At 34.9% G+C, this 23,828-nt stretch overlaps 1 protein-coding gene across 2 annotated transcripts; it reads left to right on the forward strand.

The window, feature by feature from the left end:
* The first annotated feature begins 4,575 nt into the window (after window positions 1-4,575).
* LOC145693478 (uncharacterized) lies at window positions 4,576-20,732 on the forward strand. 2 transcript variants are annotated; one of them, XM_081769514.1, is made up of 2 exons: window positions 4,576-4,754; window positions 17,435-20,732. In XM_081769514.1, the coding sequence occupies exon 2, from the start codon at window positions 17,608-17,610 to the stop codon at window positions 19,174-19,176; it is 1,569 nt and encodes a 522-aa protein (XP_081625640.1). In that variant the 5' UTR covers window positions 4,576-4,754; window positions 17,435-17,607; the 3' UTR covers window positions 19,177-20,732. The 2 variants fall into 2 exon arrangements, with proteins under 2 accessions (XP_081625640.1, XP_081625641.1); XM_081769515.1 differs by lacking the exon at window positions 4,576-4,754 and adding an exon at window positions 4,885-5,084.
* Window positions 20,733-23,828: the final 3,096 nt, after the last annotated feature.

Genomic DNA, 23,828 nt, shown 5'->3' on the forward strand with positions numbered 1-23,828 from the left:
CGAAATCGCGCATTAGGGCCAATTTATCGTTGAACAAAATATTATTTACAATTTGCAAATGTTATTATTCTTGAATCATATGTAATCCGTACAGTGAAAGTGAATGATAATATAATGTTCGATTACAATTCTTGTTATTTTTTTTAAAAAAATGAAGATAGTGTTAACCAAATGTGTTTAATAAGTTATTTTTTTCTTTTAGCGGTTCAAATGTGTACAAGTTAAAGTGTATGCGGCATAAAGTGTTTGCCAGAAGGTAAGGTATCAATAAGCGGTGAAGGGCAAATATTACTTTCGTCTCCCACTATCCATCTGGCGTAAATCATCGCATGGCCGTCCTACCTTGCACTTTTTTACAGGTATTGACCAGTGTATCTTGAAGCTGACGCAGCAGCGACGGTGGGTAAACGGCAAATGTCTCTAGTTAGTGTAACGCCCGAATCCTAGGACCGTGGAGGAGTGAAGATACTTGTTTATTGCCAGTCTCTTACGTCACTTTACCAATTTGTGCATTTGAATGATGTTGTAAAGGAGACTTTGAGAGATCCAAGGTTCGAATCCCAATATTATTATTATTATTATTAGTCGGTCTTCTCGAACTGGAACAAGCAAGTATCGAACCCCATTCCCTTACATCTGGCGCTTCGAACACGGACATCCGGAACTCGAACCCAGGACCGGAACTCCCCTTATAAATACTAAAAAATATATTATTTGTTTACTGGTTAACTGCCGGTTTCAGTCATCGAGAAGTCTAGGAGGCAACGAAGGACATCGTTCACGAGGTTCTGGATTTGAGTTTCGGAGGAGCAACTATTCGGGCTCAAGCCAAAAATTGTTATAAGTTACAAGGTGCCAGCCAAGCATGTTCAAAACTGATCGTCCCGGGTTTAGGGTTGTCAATGACTCGAGCGGCTCGGCTCACTATCTAGCCCGACCGAAAAATGAGCCGAACAAACAGCTCACCCAACCGAGTAGGTTCGAGCCCGCAGAAGCTGATCTAAAAAGTTCGCTTTCAAAAGCTTTTAGTATCCATTCTTATATTAAACGTACACAGCACTACAGGCAAAATGATTGTTTTATGATTTTAGTGTTTAAATCCTTAGATAGTGCCTTGATTTGTTAACATTTTCATTGGAGAAAATATATACCAATGACAATTAACCAACAATTTCTTTTCTCTTATTGAACTCTGCTGGCCTGTTGGATTTAACAGTAAAAGCGTTTAATCAGTATGAATGTGGGAAACAACGACACACTGAGGTTTTCCTAGGCTTCACAGGGTAAGCGTTAAATTCATAAATGATCATAAATGTAATTGATTAGAAATTGAGTAATTTTGAATATGGGCACATTAAAAACAAAATGATAAAATATTTCTTTGATATCAAAATATAATTTGACAGAAACATGAAATATCTTGTCTAGAGTTCAATCAGCTGATTAAGTTACTTTTAAAATGTAACGCGTTATTTTGTCACCAACTTTTCCTTATATAAAGTATATGACGCAAATTACACAAGTTGATAGTTGTTATTAATATCATTCACGTTCAAGTAATGCTGCCTCTTTGCTGTCAAATGGCGAATATACTTGCCTTCTATATGTGCGGTCCCGGGTCTATTCTTGGCGAGTTTGCTTGCCTCAGTTTTAACAAGCAGTAAGACCAAATTTATTAATCTTTTAGTCGATTTTCTGTATGTATAGAAAGCTTTAAAAGTTAAGGAGACGATTTAGGGTAACAGCGTCATACCCAAAGGAGCGGCAAGGAACCCATCGCCCCACCCACCTGAACCAATGAAAACTACTAAACACTGATTCAATCCGTTTATTTTTCAAGATAGTTATACGAGAAATATATCGAGTTGGAGATTCACACCTGACTGTACAAGAACTGAGTTTGTAATAGTCTTCTTTACAGTCAAACCAAGGATTTCTTTAAACGAGAATCCAGATACAAGAAACCCACTGAACCGGATATACAGTAATTTCCCAAAGCCTATAACTGACCTCTAGCGAACAAAATTCGATCCATTTTATCGAATCATAGCAGGTTTCTTTGTAATTTGTGTCTGCCATGTTGGATCCGCCATTTTGATTTGTCAACATTTGATGTCAGATTCGTATTCAGCTACCTTCCAAACCTACACATACACCACGTCTCGAAACAATTACGTCATAGCTTTTTATTTTATCCACGTTATTTTGTGTTTCTCAGCAAGCCTTGTTCTGAACTTTAAATGGCCGCCACGCCCCCTAGAGGCCCCATTCAAGCGAGATATTCCACATGTAAAGTATACTCGCTGTGTTCTTTCCAACGATATATACCACATGCAGATCCCCGCGTACCACTTCATGTACTTCCCTAGTAAGTTAATACGTGTGTGGAAAATAAATTATATAAAATGCCATTAGCCGATCAGTACTGGGCTGTATAGCCACTTTTGAGCCACCCTGTATTGTTATTATGCTCACGATATTTGAGGCTGTCTCATTATAAAAATCTGTTGTTTCTCGTTATCGAGATGAGACGAGATGCGAGCAGTGTTCCCTCTCATGAGCAACACTAAAAATATTGTACATTACTGCTTACATTTCTCATGGCTGTCGCTTTCCAGTCTAGTCAGGCCATGATTTCAAAACGAGTTAAAACGAGCGAGCCATTTATCAAACTCGACTCGACTCGAAACTCAACTTCAAAAACAGTGATTCGACTCGAGAAAATTACCTTTGTCTCGACTCGTAACTCGACTCGAATTGGAGTCGAGTCGAGTTTTAGCTCTACTCGTGCCCATCCCTAGACAAAATCAAAAGGTAAGTGGGCTACACTAGGACACTATTTTTGATATATTCAGAATAACAATGTAGTTTTTCGTAGGTCAGAGGTAAGGGGCTGTTTGCCAACTTCAAGGGAGAGAAAAAGCCCCTCGAAAGTATACCTGGAAGAAGATTTAACTAACGGATAAATCAAGTATACTGTCCTAGCGCATTTTATGTATCGTTATGTAACATGTACAACACCTCGTGTTCTATTCATTTTTGTTGCTTCTGTGCACTGAAGTATCATATTCCACAGAATTACATATTACGAGGAGGAAACCATTTAATGCAGCTTACGTTTGTCCAATATGTATTCACGCAATATTTTGGAATTCCTGTCATGTGGAGAATCCCTTATACACTCGTTCATCATATATGATCTTTGCATTTTTGAATACTACAGATGGTGATCAGAAAAATGGAAACACCTGAACGAAATTGCAACTTACCACATTAATATGGTGTCGGGCCACCTTTCGCCTTCAGAATAGCCTTGATGCGACGTGGAATGGAGGCATAGAGGTCGTGAATGGTAGCAAGTGGAATTTTACACCATTCCTCGTGCAGGGCATCGGCCAGTTTTGTGAGAGAATATGGAGGTGGAAATCGTCGCCGGAGTCGTGTTTCCAAGACGGATCCCAGATGTTCAATTATGTTGAAATCTGGGGATTGGGCGGGCCAGGGGAGGTGTTGAACTTCATCCCGATGTTCCTCAAGCCACGCTGCAACAACGCCAGCTGTATGGATAGGTGCATTATCATCCTGGAAGATGGCGTCATTGTCCGGGAACAACATACGGACCATAGGATGCAAGTGGTCTCCTAAAATTGCGACATAATCGTTGGCAGTGATTCCTCCGCTAAGTGTGACCACAGGACCCAATGAAAACCATGATATGGCGGCCCACAGCATCTATTAACCTAATCTAACCAAATATAAATAGAAAATCGCAAAAAAACACAATTAAAAGCCTGCCCCCCCAAAGCTAAACAATAGCCTAAGATTTTTATGACGGACTATTTATTCTTAATCAGTGCCCCAAACTTACAAAAGTTACTCGAAAATTAACTGAATTAGACGAAATTTAAGCATCAGAACAATAAATAGAATATAGATTCATACCTATTTACTGAACAAAAAAGGAACCATGAAAATAAGGTTTATTTAGGAATAGCAATAAAGGAGGGAAATGAGACAGAAGTAACTGTGAATAGTCATTCCATTCATTTCTACAACCTTGTTCATTATAGTTACTACCAGCAGGTGCCACCATAAAACTCACATATACGTTCATGTAACCTAACAACTGAATCAAGAAATATAAACAATTGACCAATGATATTCACCTTTATATTTGATCGCTTATAATGGTTGCGAAAGTTTTACCTAACTTATTTGACCAATTTACCGTCAAAGAAGAGTTTGATACAATATTTGATAGAAAAGTTTGACGATGTATAAGAGTCTTTAGAGATAGTTATGGTAGTGTGCGAAGGTCACATACCACATCCATTGTAACAAATGGTAATTCATTACCCTGGGACAAGCCTGCCACAGAAAAATTATAAAAAATGGGACACAATATGAAGTGTCGTAGTGTGCGAGAGGCCTAAGTGTTTAGGACTGGTGGGTAATTTATCCATTTTTCTCACATGGTTTTTGACATAAACATTGTTTAGATTAAAGTCTTAGTTCTGTTTCCTACTCGTGTAACATATTTGTAGTGCTGGTTTAGCGGGAAATCATGGATGTCTATTGGCAACACTGATATGCAAGTTCTGCTGTTCCGCCATATTTAGTGGACATGTGTGCCGTAGTGTAAAGAGGGAGAATTGTTACTGCTCATTGGACCGAAGTTAACGGCACTACATATCTACGAGCTCATCACTAGAGGAAATGGCATAATTATAAGCATGAATCAAAATGAGGAGCAGGTAAATACTGGGAAATTGAACCTACACCCACTACACGTTTTTGGACCTATCAGCTATCATCCAAGCTGGACTCAAGCTCATCCTATATTACACACTAGTCTAAGAATTCAAACCGCCGACTATCAATTAAAAAAAAAAAAAAAAAAAACCGCCGGGGCCTTAGAGACACTCCACTGTGCTATTGTCAAAACAAAGTTGTAACCTCGGATCACCTATGCCTGTTTTTTCATACAGTACTATCGACCAGTATTTCTTACTTCCTTGCACTCCCTGTTTTTATACAGTCCAATTCAGTGGTCATCTTCTTCAGCTCGTAAATTGTATTGACCGGTAAGCAATCTACACAAGCCTCCTCTAATTTCATCAGTGCCACGATTCCTTAACGTACATTACTCAATTACTAAACGATACCGTACGCGCCATTTTTCTTAATACTTTCCCTCTTTTTAAACTATCTTTACAAACGAACGTAAATGGGTGAACGTTCGCTTATCCTCTCCCTCGTGGTTCCCACTACCCCACAAAAAAACAGGAAAAAGTAGATCCGGTATATAAGGAAATTGATCAACCAACAGACATTTTTTTATATTTTCTTTTTATTGAAATATCTTATTTGAACAAAATATTTGGCTTCATATCGTAAGTTCTTATAATATTGCAGCAATTAGAGAAACCCCAGTGCAAGTTTTAGCACCCAGTCATTTCGACACAGTAAACAGTGAGTAATTACGAAAGGCTCAACATTTTTTATTCCAAAAAAAAAACATTATATATACAGTCATAACTAATTGGTTTCTGTGACTAATCTATGTGCACGAATCCTAGTCTGCTTTGTCTTTTTCAAATTGTGATTAGAATTTTTGCTTTACAAAATAACATTTTAGTGTGCAGTCCCTGTTCTGGTAAACATACAATCTAGATATATTCATTATTACGAATTTCACAGTTTTTAATTTAGTATTTCTTAAGGGACAAGTTGCATTAATGGGTAGAGACTTAGCTCGAGGACAAAATGGCAGGATTCTGTTTTGAGCTTTAATAAAGAAAGGAACTAACCTACCTACATCATTATGCACGTTCCAGCATTCTTCAAGCAATGACGTTAGAACGACAGTGCGAAAAACAAACAAACCTCTTATAAGTACCGGGAAGCAGCGCACGTGCTATCTAACGGAGTCTGAACAGAAACGCAGCAGGGGTGCATTCATAAGTAGAAGGAGGTTAGCGATCGTGATTATCGGGGATACTGAAATAACATTATATATAAAGACACAACTCTTAGGTGTGCCAGAGTTTTGTGACACTTCTATTTTTACATATCGTCAGTACGAACAATTCGTACACTAGTTTTATATAATATTTCACTTCATCTACACTTCCTTATGCGATATTACATGTGAAAGAACATACATTTCGTTTTATACTTCTACGTTGTTATATATGTGAAAGGTAAGATTTTGATACATTGGCCTTCTTAAGTAAGATAACATATTTCTTCATTTAATTTTACAAATCTATGTTTACTAAAATTTGACTGGAGCAATTTTAAAAAGAATGAGCACAAAATGCCCCATGCAGAGGCGTTCTGAGCATTGTATTAAGAGCTTCTCTAACGCATTATGCTAACTTCCGTATTTGGAAACATGTTCGTAAAGTTAACAGCGATGTATAGCGGAAAATGTAAATCTAAATATTATTCATTGGAACAAATCAAGATTTTAGAAACTTATTCTTACTTACGCTGATTTCCGCAATTGTGTTTAGACAATTCTGTTGAGAAGTCGTTAGCCTAAGCTCACTTCCATGTTTCTCTCTACGGAAATTAGCATAGGTCGCTAGGTTCTTAATACAACGCTAGAAACGACTTTAAATAAGATCCAATATATGTAATGTGTTATTTACTTAAAGAACATGTAGTGAATATCGAATCGAATCAGGCAGGAGGTACGGTGGCTCAGTGGTAAACCGCTTACCTCTGGTGCGTGGGGTCCCTGGTGCAATTCCGGACCAAGTATGTTGTGGTGGATAACATATGAATGGTTTTCCTCGTAATATTCCCATTTCATCCCATATTCTGATTCTGGTTCTAGTGCAGTTTTGGCCCTTAACATATTGAAAAATCTGCAGGTAAGATTCAATACTTTGCACAAAAAGGCATGTTTATAAGGAACAAATTTCTGCAGGCATCAGAATTAAATACAACCCTGTTAGAGATTTAAAGTGTAGGGTTGCTAGTGTAAAATCATTAAAAGTGCTTTGGGACGGATGAAATTAGTGAGTGTTTATAAAGATGACCCTATTAGATTTTATTTTCTACCGGCGGTATAATTCTGCACAATGCACAGAACCTGTATTTTATGTTACGTAGCGAAATGATACTGGTCTGAAAACCATGAGAATTGCTATTGAAACTCTTGTATCATTGCCAAAACCTACTTCGTTTCACGAACCCGTTTACGCGCATACACATCATCGCTGACGTGCCTGCCAGTTTCAGTTATCTACCGCGCGAGCGTACCAGTTTCATTCAGCACTGGCTCGGTTAGATAGCATTCGTACATTTTAGTGGCCACCTGTATAGCTTAGTTTGTGTTTTTCGCACTGTAGATTTTATGCCACACATCCTAAACTCGTATTTATCACAAAATCCGAAACCGTTGGTAAATTTTCAGCAATTACTTCTGGTGACCTAAGTGAATTTTATCTATGTGAAGTCAGGTATTTTCATGTGGCTATTGGGAGCCTTTTAGGGAACAATAAGAATGAAATAAATGAAAGAATTATTACTTTGCAACAGTTCTTCCTAGTGATCCGTCAAAAGTAAACCAGTGCGCTCATTCCACCAACTCTTCCATCATCATCCATTTATCTTAATAATTCGTCTTCTTTAGCGTAAAAGACATAAGGGACGTTAAGCTATAATATGAAACTAACCATATTCGTTTCAATACATATTACATTCTTTAAAAAAACTGCAACACATTCATAAATAAAAGAAAAAGAAAATCCTGGAACAAATATCAATCATTGTATTCAAAGTAGTGTCCCTTGGTACGACAGGCCCATATTCCTTGGTAAGACCTACATGTTAGAGGTAAAACCCTTCTCTGTGTCTCTTAGGCTCCCTGCTATGCTCTTGCCCTGAATCATTTAGATAGCATTTTTACTTTATAGATGCAACCTAGTACAAGTTGGTTGGTGCTTAATGCACTATAATTCTTTTTGGCGTACATCCACACACTGTATTTGTACTCAACCGTCGTAAAGTCAATCTGCTCCTATTAATGGAGTTTCTCCTTTAAGAAACACCTTCTAAGTCAGCAAGAATACGTGTAATGCTGTAAGTACTTCATTTTGCACCAATTCAAGTATTCAGTCATTAAATGGTTAGCACGCAGGAAAAAAAGTATTTTCGTATGTGTTTTGCAACTTATAATTTCCAAGCAACATCCTGTCTTTGATAGGGGACTGCACCCCCAAACACCCCCCGAAAGGTTTACGTACGTAATACTTAGTAGTATCTGAGTAGTACGCGGTTTGCAACACATAAGTCTTCGAGGGTACTAATATTGCGCAGTGTGTATGAATACGGATGTAGAAAAGAGCAATGAAAAGATGGAAATGAGAAATATTTCTGATTAATAGTGAATAGGTGAAACCTGAAACCTGAAATGAAACACGGGTAATTGTTGGTAAAGTATAATAAAGTAAGTATAGAGAATTAGTAATACAACGTTGAAAATATTTCTATTTGTCTTATCCGGGCCGCTATCTGCGACAGTTGAGTTATTATTTTTTCTAGACTTGCGGGGACGTTTTTTCAATGGCTATCAAAATCGAGGGCTATATTTTCCGGGGTCATTTTCACTTAAAACTCTTCGCTTGTATACATACATATATATTTTTCTTTCTTAATAGGTAGAGAATTGCATACAGAATCATAATATACCTCCGAGCTTGTATCAAAAAATGCTTACTCATGCATAATCATATATCAATCTGTTGTATGTAGATATTACAAACATGAATTGTGTATATACATATTTCAGTTCAAGGCAGGGGGAAGATGATGGGGGCGAGAGTTCATGCGTAGGAAGTAGTTCCGGAAAGAAAGTCAGAATGCGCGTAAACGAAGGTTTGTTTAGGAATACAACTATTTCTCAATTTACCGAGCATTTGTTGTTATTCAGTTGTGTTCGCTTTGTGCAATACCAAAGAAATACATCTACCGAATAAGCTCGTTTCCAGAAATTAATGGTACATCTTTGTGAAATTTTAAACACCTAATAGATATTTCAGCAATCTCCATTCGAATCGAATGATTTGGAGGGTTGCAACAGAACTACATACAATTTTGTCGTGTGTATTTGTTGTTCAGTGTTCAATTTGGTTGCCTTTCAATCGTAGTTATTTGTTGTATACTATTATATCTTGATATGATTTTTGCAGCGTCTAAAGATATGTATATTTGACATATATTTTATTTCGTCTAAATAAATTTTTTAACGCAAATAATGATGTAAGTAGTCGGAATTATGAAAGGTATTATAGCTTCGTATAGTACATATATTGATTTAACAAAGTGTCCATGTTGTTGTATAGATATAATACTACTCATTATTTTGGCGGAGGAACAGTAGCGATGGAATTTGATACATTCCTCTTTCATGTGCAAATTACCATTCTTGCGACACAAAAATTCAGAGCTACAGTAATCCAAAGGTAACATGTAGTGAACTTCATGTACAGGTTGATGGTCCTTTTTGTTTTGGTCCTACTTGCTTTATACGCGTATAGTAACTGTCCAGAGACTTACTACCTCTCCTATGACGTGAGTACTCCAGCTACCTTCTACTCACAGCCTGGAAAATTAGCATTAAGAACCACTTAGCACGTATTCGTGCACGTTTTACCCACTTGACTGTTACCTTTATTGACGGACACTAACATGAATGAAAGTAATTATTTTTACGTTCACCGCCTTACTAATTGTGTACTACAGAGTTGCGAAGGTAATACTTTAGATATCATGAAGATACTATTTTTTATGAAGAAACGCGACCTTCAAATGTTCTATTAATGTAAATATCGAAGTCGTAATCTACATGTTCTAGGTCCATTTTTATACGATGAAACCGTACAGAAAACTAATTTACTTCCACCACATATGACTACATATTGTTTCTTGAAATCTTTTTAATTTACTAAAAAATCAAGTGTAGCTGAAATTTTAGTGTACCGCTAGAAGTAATTCTTGAAGATCGAAATCAACATTAACAGACGAAACCATATTCAGAAAGAAGTTAAATGTCAAGTAAAAGCCGGGAACTCGTGTTATTATTAAGTTCAAAATGTATTACGAATTCTGTCGAGGAATTTGAAGTTCCAAATATATAAAACTATAATCATAACTGTTGTTCTGTATATTTGCGAAATATGGTCGCTTACTCTGAGGGAAGAACGAAGATTGAAAGTGTTTCAGAACAAGATCTAAAGACGAATATTCGGACCCAAGAGAAGCATGAATGGTGAATGGCGGAAAGTTCATAATGGGAACTGCATAATTTAAACCGCTTACTAAATATTTTTAGGGTCATGAAATCTAGGGGGCTTAGATGGGCGTGTCATGTAGCCAGAGGGGAAGACACTAAGAATGCTTTCAAAGCTTTAACTGGCAATCTAATCGGAAAACGACCATTAGAAAGATCTAGGCGCAAATGAGAGGATAATATTAACACGAATCCCAAGAAGTAGGAACACAAAGTAGAAACTTCGTCCAGTAAGTTAAGGATAGAAGTCAGTGTAGAGCTTTTGAGAACGTGGCATTGAACCTCCGGGCCCCATATGTCATAGAGTAGGTTAGTTACTAATAATTTTGGAAAACATACCATTCGACATGGGTTCACAAAGTTTAGGTTAATGTTTCCCGAACACTTTCTCTTAGTGTCTTTTCTTTCGTACTACGTGACGGTAAACCTAAAAGCATTACACAAACTAACTATACATAATGTGTAAAAGCAAATAAATATCTGAAAATTCATATGTTTCAGTAACGTTCATTCCTTCTTGAATATACTTTCTTGTACTTCTTGTATGTATGTGTGTCTGTGCATGGTTACTGTTGAACCTTTAAAATTTGATTATACTAAAAACGTAGAATATCATGTCGATTAATGTCAATACTTTGAGAAATATATAGAGGGCACTACATTCGTCGACACTCAAAAATTGATTTGCATAAAACTAGATATCCCCTATAACTTTCAAGCTGAAGAAAACGAATTTGAGTTTTAGTTTAGAACGGCTTCCAATTTGAGAATGATGCTAGTAATAATGTTCCAAACACATTCACTCGAAACATAATGAACATTTAAACCCTAGACTTCGTATCTTAATTATCTAACATTCATGCTACTTGCATCATCTTCGTGACTTTTTCCTTTGTTGGATGCCTCACACTTGTATATTGATGCAGATTTTTCGAAGATTTCCAGAAAACTTTGTTGTTTTGGAATCTAAGTTCCCTAATCAAAATCCTAACATCAAGTTCCTGTACCAGATTAAGTCAATTTGACATTACTATATTTTGCCTAGCATCACTCACGTGCCGTTAGTAGAAAAGAGTACAACATTTCATTTAAAATACATGGAACAAAAATGTGGAAAGAAAATTTTAACTGATTATTTATAGTAATTCGTAATGTAGACAATATCCTTTTGTAGTGATTGAAGCAATACAGTAGAAACTATCGAAGCAACCGAAACTTCGATTGAGGGCTAAATTCTGAATGTTTTGTATTTATGAATGTTTTTTCTTGTGGACCTTATAGAACATATTTACTCAGATATTCACACTGAAAGCACGTACAACTTAAACTGAACTGATAGGGGGAAGTTGTCGATCATGCAGAGAAAAGAAATGAAATGAAATCTTTGAGTTTTACGTCCCATAGTTATGCCGGTTAGGCTAAAGGAGACGGTGATGATGAGTAATGAATGAAATGGTGGAATAAAGAAAGTGGGAGGAAACGGGAGAACCCCGAGGAAACCCACGCACACGGTGTTTGTTCACCACAAAGTTCACTCGATAATGCAGAGATTTCGAAGGGGGTCGCAGGAAAAACAAGTTTGGCAATTTGGTATAGAATTTTTTTTTTTTTTTCAAGTTATAATGCGAACAGGGATAGAACAAAATTATGTTTCTCCTTTCACACTGAAATTTTGATCGAAAATATTCCAGGTATTAGGCAAAATCAAAGACTTTTTAAATTTTTTTCAACAATGTTGATATATTGCTCATTTTACTATTCCTACAAGACATTTTAAATTTCGACGTTTGTACCACCAAAGTGATCTACCTGGATACTCCATTAGCACAGCGGTTTCCAAACTCTAGCGGTGAAGGCTTTTCAGAAACAAGTTTTTTGTTGAACCCCAAAAATGTAGTTTTCTTTATGTTGTGAATTGAAAATGGATTATCGGTATTAACAGTAAAATATTTACCAATAAAATAACAATACGCTTTCTATTCATTGATTTATTAGAAACAATATTTAAAAAGTTCTGGGTACAATATTAATTATTATTAAAATTCATAAATGGCCTAACTCTGTAAGAGTTAGTTTGTTTCAATATTTGCAATACGTCACACGTACATTGCAAATTAATGTAAACAATGTATTTACTTTTTGCACCAGTTTGTCAATATTTGGGTTCACAGCAGTGAGTTCAAAACATTTCATTTCCCGCATCCGAATATTTTATCTAGTTTTTGTAGACGTGTACCTTGAAAAGACCGGTTCATGAATTACATAGTACAAATAGTAGCAAAAGTAATTTACATTTTGAGCTTTATATTGAAATATCGTCCCTAACTAAACCAAAAATTCTGGAAGTGCTTTCTTTTTCAATAATGTCCGAATTCATGTCTATTGGAGCCTCCCATTTTGCTGCAGTCACGGGTGCTGATTATGACATCACTGAAAATAGATTTGCAATCAGCTCAAGATTGTTTTGAATCTATTCATAAATATCCCTTGTAAAGTGTGAATCCAAATCTTGAAGCAAATTTTTATGATGATGTGCCGAATTCGTTTATTTTGTAAATAGAATTCCTGGTAGGTAACATAATTTCACAACCGTTCCTCTTCAATCTAATAATCTTGCTAGCGTTTTTTTTTTTTTTTTAACATTCAGACGTATAGAAACGTCTGTTCCATAGCTCAAGTAAACGGGACACGACTGAATCTCTTGACTACCACCGTACTTTTATATCTAATAACGACGACTTGTATATATTTCGCATATCTTCAGACAGTATTTTGAGCAGTCTAACCTGCAAAGGTCGTATCTTAACGAAGTTCATAATTTCGAGCGCGTTGTCTAGTGTCTTCTTTAATACAACTGGGATTTTATCATTGCAAGGGTATCGGTGTAATACATATGTCTACTGGCGTAGTTTTTTGAAATTTATGGATGCTTGTAACAACGTCAGCAACATAATCTACGATGGCCTTTGCGCCATCTGTGAACAAGTGAATCCAATTTTCGTATCAAGTATTTGTATGGTATTCAGTGAAGGCATCAAGTAAGAAAAAGATGACTATCACTTCTAAAAGATGGAGGTGATTTGCAGATCTGAATTCACAAAATTGATATCGTGCAGATATCATTAACACAAATAATCCGTCAACTATCGTGGTTTCATGAAGTTCTTGCGCATATTTCATTTGAATAATACGGGTTTTTGTTTAAACATTGGTAGATCCTGGGGATTCAATTACGTCCAGTGTTATTTTTTAAGAGCACAGTGGAGATCAAATGTGTGGCTGTCCCTGCAACACGCACATTAGTACTTTCACTAATAGAAGTTTTTTTGAAAGGAGTTTCAGTAAAATTGTAAGATTTAGCAGCAATATTCAAGTCATAATTAACAAAGTGGAATTTTTTTTAGTCCTTCCTCCTCACATGTCTTCACGTAAAATACACATTTTATGTGATTTGCATGGAGTTTGTCACGGTTTGTTTTCAACTAACTTGCAATGTTGTTCGTGAAGTCAAGATGAGTTAGGAAATATCGTCTAAACTTGTTACAGAACAGAGCTGTTTGGTAAAATTGTTACGTATCTCACATACTGGACGTCTTAACTAACACTGTGAATCCTATTTTAAATATGAATGGTAATACTTTTGTTTTTATTTGCTTTTCCTACTTCTTCACTAACCATCATAGAGCCAGAAGCAAGATGACGTATAGCGTATTCTGAACTCTAGCCCAACGAATTTGTACTATCTTCAGGGCTCTCAGCTGTCCTATTTTCTTATTTTTTTCCTATAATTGGAAACTTTTTGTATATATGTAATATGTTTCAATCTTGTCCTTTATTTCCTATGCTTTAAATGATTGAATTATTAAAAATACAAGCCAAGGGCAGTTCTAGTAGTGATTTAAATTGCTACATAACAGCAATATGCTAAATTCGCCTTAGCATTTGTTTCTGAGGAAATAATCCTCATCATTACTCTCTTTAGTTTGATTTTTCCTATCCTCCCATGTCCACTTTTTTCCTCTTTGTTTCGTATGTGCTTATTCTTCCTCAATGAAGCTTACCTGGAGAACCTTGTCATGCTCCATTCTCTTATAACGCTAGCTGTGTTAGTATTTTCTTTAAGCTTTGTACAGCAGTGTTGACTAGGGATTGAAGTGTGCTGGTATTCACCAGCATATCCCAACACTTTACAGTATTGCTGTATATATTATTCAGGATTTCTAAGCGTCCTGGAAAACCTGGAAATAAAAGTGTCTCGTGGAAACGCCCTGGAAAACTGATGGAGAGGAGAAAAATTGTAAAAATCCTGGAAAAGTGCTGGAAATTATTTATGAACTAGAAATGTCCTTAAATTTATGTTGTTTAACAGTTGTTCGAAGTGTATATTTAATTTTCAGTGCTATGATGAATGAAATTCTATTACATTTATTATTTCAGAGTGAAATACGTTGATCAAATAATTCAGTGTTTAATTAGATTCAAGTATTTTATTATAGAAAAATAAATTAACTGTCTTTAGTTTTTTCATTAGAAGGATATGAAGTTATGTAAAATAATGTCAAAATAAAGTTCATCCGTAAATAAAAGAACTAAAGGGATAGTAGCAAAGTACAAAAACAGTTAATATCTTTGCGTGCATTAATTAAATTTACGTATTGAAATTATATATGATTAACGACATGTAAAAAGTGTTAAATGACGTGGTAATCCTATAAAGAAAAGTAAACTTTTTCTTTTGAGGTAGTGCGAATATGTTCTGAATTCTGCGAATATTGGAGCTGGATTTTTAGTGTTTTTACTATTTTCAATATCAAATAGTCGTCCATTTAGTGATGGATACACTTCTTACAATACATTTATATTTTTTATGTGCTTCAGAACATAATATTCAATTGTATAAACCAAAGTGTCCTATATTTTTTGACTGTTCTGCTGGGAGGTCTATATCTTCTTAAAATAAAATTACCCCTTTGAATGAATACTTGTTGAGGCCTAACTACAAGCCTGTCTTAACTGTATCCGTTTCAGGCATAGTTACTTTTCAACGACAGTTTAGATGCTAACAACTTCAGTAACAAAAAGTAAACTAGGTACAATATTTATAATTTTTACGTATCTCGAGATTTTAAATGCAAAAACTAAATAATGACACTCCCTACACGATATATAAAACATAAAGGTTTCCAAGGTTATCGAAAAAGTTGAACTTTCTAAGCAAGTTAATTCGAGATAAGCCACTCTGACTAGTAGGTATATAATTTCAATTATTTCTGTCTAGATAGCTAGCTAGAACCCTAATTATGACCACAAAGCGTTTTTTGCTTGATGTAAGTAGTTTCGTTTTTCCCATTAGATGAAATTAGATTTCTGTTTTACATTTTGGTTCAGCAGCTAACAATTGTTGCAAGCTTCATAACTGCCGGGGAAGGAATCCCAATGCTGCAGGCAACAGTTGGGGAAAGTCTGCATCAGGAGATTTCCCGTCTGCTAGGTATAAATCTTAGTGAAATATTTTCAGATATCCAAACCATGGACCAAAGCTGTTTTCTTTATCTCCAATATCTAGATATCATTTTGAAACGTCATTAATAAATGCTTGAATTAGCGTTCATATAAATATTTACGTTCTAAAAATAACGTGCTAATTGTTTTACGTTAAACAAAAATGAGTCTGTTTTGTAAATGCAATAAATCCGCAAAATAATCCAATTATCATGTGTTCTTCGAGGCACGTACACTTTTCAAATTTTGTTTTTGTAGAAGTAAATGTGAAAGACGTCACAGTACTTAACTCTATTATACCAAACATTTATAAAAATTAGCTTACTTTTATGGCAACTTCATAGGAAGTGTTGATTTCAATTCTTTCTTGATTTTTGAATATTGTACTTTTGAATCTTAATAGTCGCTTTCAAACAGATAAATGTTAAAATATATTTTAACCGTGAAACTCGTGTATCATTGCATTTCCCTGAATCCTATTCATGCATCAGTATATAAAAAACGTCTCGTAGTTCTAGTATTTGCTTCTCATTCGACTGTTGTAAATAGTGAACTTATTCTAAGTAAAATACGTTATTGTTATTTACAATATTGTGGTATTTTCAACGAGATACTTTATATTTACTCTAAAATAAAAACCTTATTTTTGTTAGTAAATCATACATGTAAGTTGGTTGCTACTTATTGAGCTGAACGGTATATTACTGCATATATTGTAATGATTTTTGAATTTCAGCGTTGTTTACGGAAATAAATATTGTCAAAGCAGTTTTTGCGATTCTACCCTAACTTCATTCTTTCGAGTTCTTCTGTTTTTGATCATGGATGTCCAGTCACGAAAATGCACGTGGGTTTTTCATAAGACTATTTTTGAGATATAGAAAATTTTAAAGCAGTACTTGACATCACCTAGTCTTATCCTAAAAATTACATTGAAGTTTTTTTTTTTTTTTTTTTTTTTTTTTTTTTTTTTTTTTTTACATATGAATTATAAATTTAGATAATCTACTTAAATTGGCTGGATGTTACGTGCAAAATATCTACTTGTTAAGTGGAAAATTTTAAATAATTTTTTATATGATAGTACGTGCAATTACACTGCAGTGCAGTATCAAGCCTGCGCAACAATGTGCGAACTTTCTTTTGTTGTGCAGCAGAAAATTCCTGCAAGCAAGTTGAATAATAGATCCATGAGAAACAGCTTTATATTTACTTGATTATATATACGAGTACATGCTCGAGTCAGAAATGTATGATGCGAATGCCTTACATTACTGAAGAATCGATTTACTGCTCTAGTGTTCTTGTATGGTTATTTGTTGCTATTTCAGAACTTATACCGTAGTAATATATTTAAAGTATATACTTTTTCCCAAGAACGAAATTTGTAATTCAGATCGAGTGCTGTTGTTTAAAGCAGTCGTGTGATTTCCTCTATTTCAAAACTTACAGTGTATATTTGGTGTAAAGACTTACGTTGCATATTTTGTTGATCTCATTTTATATGGTCTCCAAAGTAAATGCTTTGTAAGATGTATTCAGTGGCAAGTAACTGAGTCATTTAGTATATTTTCTTTTGCGTTGATAGTTAATTCTAATACATCTAATCTAGTATGATTTTATTTGCAGATTGATTTTGGACAACTGCTTTGCCGATGAAGTTGAGAAGATTTTTCATGAGTAGTTCTGTTTGTAAAAGATACATAAAAGAAGGAAGTTGGTTTTGATAATAGTTATTTACTAGGGTAATGGTGAAGCTAAGTGCTGTTATTCACGTAATATAAGAAATATCTCAATCGAGTATGGGGAGTAGAGATGAAAATTCTAGTTCTTGTAAATACTCCACAAATTATATCGAAGTGGAAGCAGAAGAGTATGATGATTCCAATTATGTTACAATCTTAACATTTGATTATATTGATGAATCGTATGAAAAGGGCAATCTAGACCCTGATGATTCTGCAGTAGATCCACTTGCCATTTCACAATTGCCAATCACTACTGCAGTTGGCAGCAAAGGCAAAATTTCTAAGGAAGATCGAAGGATATCCTGTAAACTATGCGGGAAAGAGTTTCGACACAAAGGGCACTTAAATGGTCACATGCCAATTCATTCAAAACGTAAACGGTATAAGTGTGTTCAGTGTAATAAAAGATTTAAGCATAAATTTTCATTTAATTCTCACATGAAAGTTCATAATAACCGTAAAATATTTGCATGTCCACACTGTAAAAAATGTTATGGTTATCAATGTGCATTACGTGAGCATGTGAGGAGTCATTTTCCTGAAAATTACGTACCTTGTTCAGTATGTGGCAAAAAGTATCATCGTAAAAGAGATTTAGAGGGGCACGTGAAACGCACTCACCCAAAGGAAGGTCCATTTGTTTGTTCTGTATGTGGTAAAGTATTTGCTGTGGAAAGCAGTTGGACGACGCATGTAAAAATTCATGAAAATCAAAATGCACCTACCTGTGATGTTTCTGAACCCAAGACAATCCTTTCAAGGAGTAGTAGAAAAACCTTGCCAACTAAGCAGATAAAGACTTTCTCCACAAAAATTTCATTGAGGTCTGAGATAGAAGCTCACAACAACGACAAGAAATTTGGATGTGCACACTGCGAGAAACGCTATAAATCTAAAGGGGCTCTAGATGAGCATGAAAGGAGTCATTTTCCCGAAAATTTCATATCTTGTCCTGTATGTGGTAAACAATATCACCGTAAGAGAGATATAGAAGTGCACATAAAATGTAGTCACTCACACGAGAGGCCATTTGTTTGTTCCTTATGTGGTAAAGGGTTTCCTGTGAAAAGCAGTTTGACCTCACACTTAAAAAGGTATCCAAATCACAATTCCAACCCTACTTGTTCAAAAAGTGGTAAAGCTATATCAGCAAAGCAGATGAGGGCAGTGTCTGGAAAAGATAATAGTAGCGTTAACAAAAACACATTCGTTTGTAAACATTGTGATCGACATTTCAAAGACAGAAGGAATTTGCTAAAACATCAAAGGACTCATAAGAACTCAAGTAAGAGAATATATGATTGTCCTAAATGTGATAAAACATTGTCTACTGAAAATAGTTTTTCTATACATCTAAAATCACATGAAGATAATAAATCTTACGATTGCACAGTGTATGATGTGCAATGTCAAAAGAACAATGATGTATGTGATGAAAGTGTAGATAGTGGTGAAAACCCATATGAGTGTCCTGTTTGTGGAAAACTATTTAGTCGTAAAAGTGTAATGAACGTTCATGTCAAAACTCATTCTGAACAAAAGAAGTCTGTTTCTTGTGTCCTCTGTTTACAAGAGTTTCCGAACGTATCTTATTTAAAGAAACATATATTAGTGCATTTTTAAGACTACTAAATTTTATGCACAGTGTCTGACAAGTTTGTAGTAAATTATATCTCTAATTAAGGCTCATTATTAGTGTTAATATATATTTTACATAGCAGACGTTAGTGGTTAGCGAGGAAAAATATTTTTGTAGTAAGGGAATACATTTATGAGGTAGCGGTAAGCTTGTACACAAGAGGCTGGTAGTAAATTCTCGGTAAATTTGCTGGGACAACTCAGTAAATATAGTAAACGATAACGCTTTCGGAATTAAATAAGTTCATCGAATCGATCAGTCACGCATTCTTGTTTCTTATATATTAGTAAAAATGGGAACATTTAATATTTAACAACAGGTGAGGGCATCGTTCCGTATTTGATATCTGTGTAGTAACCGACGTGGATATGTCTAGAATTTACTTTGTCGTCCTTGAGTATTTTGAAAGTGTGCTATAAAGGCTGAACTACCACGCGGTTGACACAAGCAACATTATTCAATTGTTATTGGCAACAACAGCCAATTGTCAATGTATTTATTTATTTATTCTTGTAGCAAACTGTTTTTCGAATTGGAAACTGTTCACAAAATGGGCACCATTTAATTGAGAAATGTACACTTAAACTCTAGTTGTCTTAAGACAGAAATTACTGCAGAGAAAAGAACGAAAATAAAAGTAATACAGGAATATTTTACTTGGCGCACTGAATGGAAATATCCCCATGCCGAGCAGGGCATTCGGAACTTGTAATAAAAATATAAAGTAATGCATCGTTGAAAGTGACACGGGAATATACAACTTCGTTTCGTCTGCGGCGCCCTTTAAGTAAGGGAATACATTTATGAGGTAGCGGTAAGCTTGTACACAAGAGGCTGGTAGTAAATTCTCGGTAAATTTGCTGGGACAACTCAGTAAATATAGTAAACGATAACGCTTTCGGAATTAAATAAGTTCATCAAATCGATCAGTCACGCATTCTTGTTTCTTATATATTAGTAAAAATGGGAACATTTAATATTTAACAACAGGTGAGGGCATCGTTCCCTATTTGATATCTGTGTAGTAACCGACGTGGATATGTCTAGAATTTACTTTGTCGTCCTTGAGTATTTTCAAAGTGTGCTATAAAGGCTGAACTACCATGCGGTTGACACATGCAACATTATTCAATTGTTATTGGCAACAACAGCCAATTGTCAATGTATTTATTTATTTATTCTTATAGCAAACTGTTTTTCGAATTGGAAACTGTTCACAAAATGGGCACCATTTAATTGAGAAATGTACACGTAAACTCCAGTTGTCTTAAGACAGAAATTACTGCAGAGAAAAGAACGAAACTAAAAGTAATACAGGAATATTTTATTTGGCGCACTGAATGGAAATATCCCCATGCCGAGCAGGGCATTCGGAACTTGTAATAAGAATATAAAGTAATGCATCGTTGAAAGTGACACGGGAATATACAACTTCGTTTCGTCTGTGGCGCCCTTTAAATGTAAGTTATGATTACGGAAATTATGCCCCACAAGAAAAACTTCCACGAATATTGTTTGTTTTTATCATCTAATAGATGTTGGATTAAATCGCATACCTTAATATTAAAATAAATTATGTCTTTGTAAAACTAATTTCTTGTTTTCTGCCATGGTTCCAAAACGGATTTCGGGGAGGGGCAGTTGATCAATCAGAGCGATCAATTCGATACTCTTTCTAACGTTTTCATACCTTATATTCTTTTTTTCTCTCTCTCTTTCTTATCTACTGTCGTTTTTGGTTTGAAGTATTAGACGTTGTCTTGAATTTAGAAGAAATGACAATTAGATACTGACAATTTTGTAAAGAGTGCTCTACATGGAGAACACTTCCGTACGAAAGTTCTGTTTTTCCACAAATTTTGCCATTGTGTAAAATAATAATAATAATAATAATTTGCTACTTAAAAATTCTGATGAGTTCATTCAAAAAAAATGTGCAGCAAGCAGAGACTTAATTATATGAAACTTCTGATACTTTCTTATTTCACTTTTTTCATACTTTTATCTCCAAGCTTTTGTGTTTTATAAACGTTGCGCCTTTAGTCTGAAACACCCGGTATATATACGAATTTGTAGGACAATTTAGATGAATGTAACCGAATTTATAGCCGATAAGACGAAATGAGACATGAGTGGAATGATATTCATACGTTAGTTAATGTCTCGGAACTAATAACAACCCAATTCTACACATGTTTGAAACGAATAATAGTAAATAAGATTTGAATTGATTTGTAAAATTATACACACATTTGTATACACTTAACAAATGTGCAAAATTGGTGGTCTCTTTCTACATTTTGATGTATGATATGCTGATCTTATTAGTAACATTTACGGAGCAAAAAATAGAGTTATACCTGAGAAAATACAAAGGCGGTCTCAACAAGTACGACGGATTTATTATGTTTAATATATATTTCTTTAAAGAAAAATGAGTAGAATATTTTTTACAACATTATAACTTGTTAATGTTCCGATTTAAGAATGCTAAAGTTCTGCATAACATGTCTTGTGCTTCGATTAGTAACACTACTTTAAAAATATTGTGTGGTGTGGATTTTGGCAGGTGGAGTGACAGGATTGCATTTCAAGACCAGGATGGAAATGTTGTGACAGTTAATGAAGACCAGTGTCGCAATATCCTTAAGAGTTTTTTTTCTTTTTTTTTTTAAATTTGACTTACTTGATACGAAGCGCAAAATGTTTGAAGATGATGCTACTATGAAACGATTGTTTTGCTCCGTGATTGGTTTCCTGGGCCAAACTCTCTTTTGAGGTGATTAACGAACTGAATAATTACTTTACGTGACCGTCCTTCCTGCTGTTTCCCGATGAGGCTTTTGAAATCTAAAAGGTCTGCGTAAGCAACCCCTGAACAATGATGATTCAAAATAGAAAAAAAAAAAAAAAAAAAAGGTGATGAACTACATTAAGAGAGAGAGATTTGTGCAAAAATAATCGTAAATTTCCTACAGAGAAGAACGTCCTGCAGAGTAAATCGCTGGGAGCATACCCTAGGTGTCATGTTTGTCTTAAATCGTAATATTTATCCGTTGGAGTGATGTAAAAATAATATTTACTCCTTTGTAGATAAATAAGACTTCATTGAGCAAGATAATTGTGTTGATTTTAATGCGATACTCGTATGACATGGAGATAACTCATTGCTGCATATACTCACATAAGAGAAAAAGTGAAAAAGAGTATCTTTATTCGATGAATAGCCCTGTAAAAGAAATTCAGATAAATAGATATATTTTTATTCATAAACAAACGTGATTTGAAAGATCTCCTTTCCCTTATGAGGACAACGTCCAAGTGTTAAAGCTAAATTTTTGTGAGTGACCGTTTTTCCTGATGCCAAAAATAATTGTTTGCGTAAAGAAGTTACTGTATCAATCACAAATTCATTTTTATTGTGTAGGGAAGAGTATAACCTTGTGTGTAACTCATTTCATAATGATTATGAGGTACGTGTATCCTGCTCATAAATTGAAACCAAGGATGGGATCTATGCAGTGATGTAATGCTATTTTTTAGGTGGGTATACGCTCCATCCCCTCGTTACACACACATATTATATATATATATATATATATATATATATACCGGTTGTTTCATTACTAGTAGTCTTTGCTATTAGTCAATATTATTAAGATTAAGTGCGTTTGCACACGGCAACGATAATATCGGTGGAAGCACCGATAATGTCGCCGGTGAAATCGACTTCAATGTATTCAAATCGTAGCTTGCACACGCCACCTATATTATCGGCCGATCCTCTGACACGCAGATGCTGTCGGCCAAGCCCCCGATACTGTCGGCGCACCGATTTTGTCGGGAGCAATGTTTTCTTATGATTGGATGCACACGCCACTGATAATGTCGGCCGGCCAGCGGGTTAGATGAAGAGAGTGAGTGACAAGGCGCTGTGTATTTTTGTTTCGTTTCTGGTCTTTGGAATTTTGTGATTTCCATTTTTTCTATTGCAATTGTATATTATTATTATTATCTTGTCCTATAAACAACTTCGGAACAGCTTGTTATTTTTTTTACAGTCTCTGTTTTGGAGTAGCTAATTCCCTTTATTAAATAAATATAAAATGTGGGAAGTCTGAAGAGTACTGGTTTCCCTCTAAATAGCTATTACCAAATAGATTATAGGAAATTTAGATTACAATTTCTTGATTGTTTTCCACTCCTTTTTTATTTTTGTTGTTTTACTCTTTGATGGTATATTTTTTAATCTATTAATCCTTTTAAATTTTAATACATTCTGGAAATTAATTTAAGCGTAATTTTCAAAGTTTGATACACTGTGAACATAAGCATATGGAAAAAATCCTGATTATTATTACTTTCTTTTATTTTCATCAGAATTATGTGCAGATCACTTTTCCCTGTTCCATTCAATAAGCAATGATTGAATAGAATATTTGTTGACAAGTCAAAGTAGAATTATTATTATTTTGAAACGAAACCAGCACAATCAAACACTCTTTCCAAAGCTCCAAGGACAATTTACTCATTTGGCATTTTCTTGATTGTAATCTCAACAATAGGAATGTGACTTCATGCTTCACTTGTTGCAGATTTTTTTCTCTCATTTCCAAAACTGTCCCAAATCTCCCCT

The sequence above is a fragment of the Thermobia domestica genome, chromosome 8 (assembly GCF_964235325.1).
Source record: "Thermobia domestica chromosome 8, izTheDome1.hap1.1, whole genome shotgun sequence".
Lineage (NCBI taxonomy): Eukaryota > Metazoa > Arthropoda > Insecta > Zygentoma > Lepismatidae > Thermobia > Thermobia domestica.